At 27.1% G+C, this 5,514-nt stretch overlaps 1 protein-coding gene across 1 annotated transcript; it reads left to right on the forward strand.

Moving 5' to 3' along the window:
- Positions 1-455: 455 nt before the first annotated feature.
- On the forward strand, positions 456-1,462 carry LOC114182723 (ribonuclease Phyb-like). The gene is made up of 2 exons (XM_028069654.1): positions 456-693; positions 846-1,462. Exons 1-2 carry the CDS (start codon positions 457-459, stop codon positions 1,281-1,283), a joined length of 675 nt encoding a protein of 224 aa, XP_027925455.1. The 5' UTR covers position 456; the 3' UTR covers positions 1,284-1,462.
- The last annotated feature ends 4,052 nt before the right edge of the window (positions 1,463-5,514 follow it).

A 5,514-nucleotide genomic window follows, 5' to 3' on the forward strand; every position in this document is an offset into this window, starting at 1 on the left:
TTATCTTAAAATAAAAATGATAATATATGACTGTTTTTTTTTCTCAATTTGAAGAATAAGTATGTAATTCGATAAAATCTAGCCAAAACTTACAGTTTTGTTATTTTGTGTAATGTATTAGTTAAAATTTAGATAATATTTAATAAATTAAACTATTATGCTTAACTATTATGTTTATATTATAATTTTATTTATTTAGAGGTATATATAGAGAGAGCAAAAAGACAATTATATAGATATAGAGTGTCACATGCATTGTTTGGATATATTAATTAATAAAATTACTCATTAATTAGGTATAAAACAGTACCATATTTTAAATAAAAATTTGATTTTACAATTAATTAGAAAATTTAATAGAACCTTTGTTTAACTAACTTTTATAATGAGAAGAAGTCCTATAAATTGGATCATTAGACTTCATGATTTTTCATTATTTTATTACATACATTTATAATGAATTACATTATATTTACTTTTATCATCTTTTTATTATTTCATGGTTCCATTAATGGATTCGATTACTTCACAATTGCACAAATTTATCCCCGAGGTCTTTGCCATGGTAATAGGTTGTGTACGTCATCAACAATAGCATTATCGACGAAATTCACTGTGCATGGTCTATGGCCATCGACCAACGCTTTTCCACAACCATTCAATTGCAGAGTAGACGGATTAAATCTTTCTGTGGTAAGATTTTCATTTCTTAATTATAATAATATTTTAATATTCGAAAAAGTTATTTTTTTGTTTTATTAGATCTAAGAGTAAGGTATCTATTTCTTAATTGTAATAACATTTTAATGTTGGAAAGTGATATTTTTTATTTTTTATTTTATTAGATACAAAATATAGGACCTCGACTTCAACAAGTTTGGCCAAATTATTATTCTACGAATTATACTAAGTTTTGGGAGCATGAGTGGGAGAAGCATGGAACGTGCTCGAATATGCAGCAGTTTGATTTCTTCAGGTTGACATTAGATATCTATGCAAGGAATGATCTTCAAGCAATACTTATAAATGCGGGTATATCACGTCGTAAGCCATATCATATAAATGATATCATCTCAGCCATACGCAACTCAGCTATAGGTGTTGAGCCAGAACTACACTGTAGAAAAAGTAGAAAAAGTAGACAAAGTGGAAAAAGTGGAAGTGGAAGTGGAAGAAGAGGACTTATATTTGAAATAAGGATATGTTTGAACACAGACCCTATCCCCCAGTACATCAATTGTGCTTCACAAGGAACCTGTACTTCTCCTGTAATGTTTATGTAATATTATATAATATCATATAATATAATTAATGAATAATTAAAAAATTAAAAACTATATGTTATAGTTTATTTTCTGTTTGGACTGGGTATGCTGAGATCAATAGGCTACCCTCTTTATGTTGTGTTATACGTGACTCATAAATAAAGACTTCACTTCTACTGTGTTGCATATATATGTTATTTGGGCTTCCCTTCTTTAGAGTATGTTATCTTACAGCATTAAAAACTATTTCATATATCTATTTCACTAATTATTACTGGATGGAACATGCTTCCATATTTATTATATTATTTTATCAGATAATAACATAAACATAATGACAATATTTAATAATTATAATTCATACTTACAAAATTATGATAATATATCATACTATGCATATTATACTAATTAAAGAGATTGGATATTTTATCGTATAAACACTAAATATTTTATATGAATATTTTCGAAAATTCCAAAGTTTTCTTAAAAGTAATTTAGCATACTCCTCGTTTTCTTCATGGTGCAATCATTCAAAGACAATAGAATGCAAACATGACGTGCAATCTGGTGAAGTCTGCGATATTGTCTCCGAAAATTGTAAATGAAGTAATTATTATCATAATTAAAATTTTGATGTATTTTTTTGTTGCTAATGCAGCATATTTAATCTACTTTCTATTTTATTTCAGAAAATTAAATGAGAATCGTTTAAGTGATTGAAAATTATTTTTAGTCAAAGGTTAAAACACCATGTAGTTACTTTTATTCAAACTATCTACCTCAAAATCATTGTGGATAACCACTTACTTTAATTTTTCTTTCATTATTTTTTAAGTTACTGAACTAGCTTGCAGTATTTACGTTGTATAATTAATTCATTTATTTGTAACTAATAATTTTTAATATGAAGCTGGCATTACAAATAAAAAAATATTACCTATTAAGTGTGTTGATAGAAAGAGAATGGGTAAAAGAGAGGACAAATGCATAAAACACCTTATTGATATTACAACAATTAATATTACTTAGATATTATATTAAATAGAATCCTTGTGGTTGTATTTCACAGGCTTTTAAGCTGAACAGGTTGAAGGTTGAATTGGAAATTTCTGTACCGGTCTTGATAAAAAATTTAAAATATTTTTAAAGTTTAATTGAAATGCCAATCGTATTCGAGTAAACCTGAAAACATCAAGTAAAATATGTAAAATTGAGTACAGGGTTGTATTCAATAACCTTGAGAATGTTTGTTAAATTAAATAAAATTGAGTAAAAATTTGATCCGATTCTGACAGTGGACTGAAATTTTATAAAATCTCAATTCAGTTCAAATTTAAATTTTGATATTTACAAATATATAAATATATTTTTAATAATTATTATTAAATTATATATGTCATTTTTTTAAGTTAAAGATTTATTTATTCAAAAAAAATTCTTTTATTAAAAAGTTTAATATAGAATAAATTTATAATCTGAAACATTCGACCGAATTAATCTATAATTTAAATAATCTAAATTTAAAAATTTAAATAGTTGAATATAAATTTTAAAATATTAAATTTTAATTATACTTGGTTAGACCGGATTCAAATGTAATCTAATCTCTTAGATGTTGATCCCAATTAATGGTTCCAGTCGTCCTAATATAAAATAAACATTTGATTGTGATAAATTGGAAATCTTGATTATGTTGTTAATTCGATATAATGTCATTCTGGTTGACTAATAACAAAACAATATTTGAATGGCGCAAATTCAAAAGTTTTGTTATGCCGAGAGTCTAGGTAAAAAATTCGTAACTTTGACAAGGTGATTTGGTATCTTTGATACACCGGTCCATTAAGCAAAATATCACTACACCATTTTATGGCTCAGGCAATGTTACAATGACAACGATTAACAGATCATAGCTTTATGTAAAAATAAGTCACAGTTTTTTATTAATGTCTATAATGTGAGTTTTATTTGCCTCATATATTAATGATATATGAAAAATGTTGTTTATTTCTTTTAAACAACATATAATAAAATGTAAATAATTAAAGGGCATAAATATTAAGACGTGGACACTTTAGCCCACACTTTTTAAATTATGTATATTTTAAACCACATTTATTTTAAGTAGTCTTATATATTTTTTATATATTTTTTATTTTAAATTGTTTCAAAATATCTAAATCAAAAATTAAGATATTTTCACAATAGGCCACACTTATTTTTACCTATATGTATATATAAGCAACAATTTTTAATTGTAAACTTTGTAATGTGTTTAATTCTCTTTAAAACAACAAATATAATAAAATCGTTGCCTATTTTATTAAAAGCAACATTTTTTTAACTACTTATAGGTATAGGCCACATTTTATCAAATGTGGGTATTTTAAACCATATCTCTTAAAATGTACATATTTTAAATTTTGTAATTTTTAGAATGTAATATTTGACACATTTATTTTTATTTTTTGTCTTAAATGCAACTTATAAGATGATACCTTTAAATTCCAAAAAAATATTATATAAAAAAAAAGTCAGGGACCTAAAGTGTTATAATGTTATCTTGATTATTTTAAATTTTGAACTTTTTAGGTTCCCGCACACCTTTGGTGATTTTTTTAACCCTGATTTTATCACATTACTCTTTGTCTTTGCAGTATTCACAACACAATATTTCCGCACCTACTCACAGTCATCCAAATACAGTAAGTCTTTCTTCTCCAATTTTGTTTTTCACCGTCTCCTTATCTCTTCCATATTTTGTTTCATTGCGCATAATACTTTTCTCAAAAATATTGCGGTGGAGCATAAGGTATTTTTCAATGCTTAAGTTTAGGGTTTTTGTGAAAAAGAAATAGAAAACAATTTTTGTGTAGGGTTCTGTGAAAATGAAATAGAAAGTATTTTTGGGTTTAGTGGGTGAGAATCATAAACCAAAAAAAGAACAATGCTCTCTTCAGGGTGCATTTTTATTTGTTCTGCACTTTTCTATACTATATTCTATTAGAGCATATTTATATAAATTTAGTCTGCTTTTTGTCTGAATTTATTAATTTCATAGAATTATTAAACTACATTATTCTTAAAACACATAATAAATAATTTTAAAACAGTAGAAGTTACTTCCAAATGATAAATGATAGAAAAGTTATTTTAGACAATGACTTTTAAAAGCAATTACGAGAGAGAGAGTTTTTGTTTGGAATGGTACATAGGTTAATGACATAATCTCTTTAACAGTAAAATTAGAGTTTATATGAATTTTGAGAAAAAGAAAAGAACAAAAGAACAATGAGGTGCTGATGAATTTTGAGAAAAAGAAAGGAACAAAAGAACAAAAGGACCATTAGAAAGACAAATGTTTTGTGGTCAAGTGTTTCTATCACACATAGTTTTTTGCTATTTATAAAGTTTATAAGTTGAATATAATGATGACAGTGAGCAATAGTACAATCATGTGAAAGGGAACTCAAACTATATTAGGGGAATCTTAATCGTAGATTATAAAGCACTAACCATTTTGTAACATTAGCACTCATCACATGTTTAGCAATCCAATTAATGCAATTAAAGGTTAAAACTTTTAACACTTCTCGTACACAATAACTTTTTTACATCTCAGTCTTTTTTTTCCAATAAATTATACATCTTTATGAATGTTAAAATTGATAATATGTATTACATTGAATATATTATATCTTTAAATTCTTATAAACTGCAGTTCACTATATTTAGGCACGTATAGTTTTATGAATTAAGTATTTGAATCATAGTTGTACCGTACCTAACCAAACTCGATCAAATAAATAAACAATGTATATATCAAGGCAGCCAAGTATTCAGCCTTGGCCGAGTCAGCCTAACTTGTACTGGTTTTAACCTATACCTCTAGAAGAATAACCTACATCTCATGTAACCTCAGATAGGTAGCTGGTCCAGGCCGGCTACTCCAGCAGACCTGATAAGATTAAAGCCCAGGCCGACAACTCCAATAAACTTAGTGAAAATAGAAGCCCCCGCATTCAATAGGTCTTAAGGGCCTGGGTTAGGGCCCATGCCCACTCATGGCCCAAGCTAGAGCCCAAGTCAAGGCCCGACCCATGAGGTAATCAGACATCATTAATGCTCTATAAATACACGTGGACCCCACTAATTAAAGGTACGCATTCATTAATCACTGATTTGACCTTCTGAGAGCTTTGACTTACTTGAGCTTCAGAGACTCTTCTGCAAGTAACCGTCAACTTCT

This window comes from Vigna unguiculata, chromosome 4 (genome assembly GCF_004118075.2).
Source record: "Vigna unguiculata cultivar IT97K-499-35 chromosome 4, ASM411807v1, whole genome shotgun sequence".
NCBI classification, from domain to species: Eukaryota; Viridiplantae; Streptophyta; class Magnoliopsida; order Fabales; family Fabaceae; genus Vigna; species Vigna unguiculata.

Coding starts and splice junctions, on each gene's coding strand:
- LOC114182723 (XM_028069654.1), top strand. CDS start 457: ATGAATTACATTATATTTACTTTTATCATCTTTTTATTATTTCATGGT. Junction 694..845: donor ACGGATTAAATCTTTCTGTG/GTAAGATTTTCA, acceptor TTATTTTATTAG/ATACAAAATATAGGACCTCG.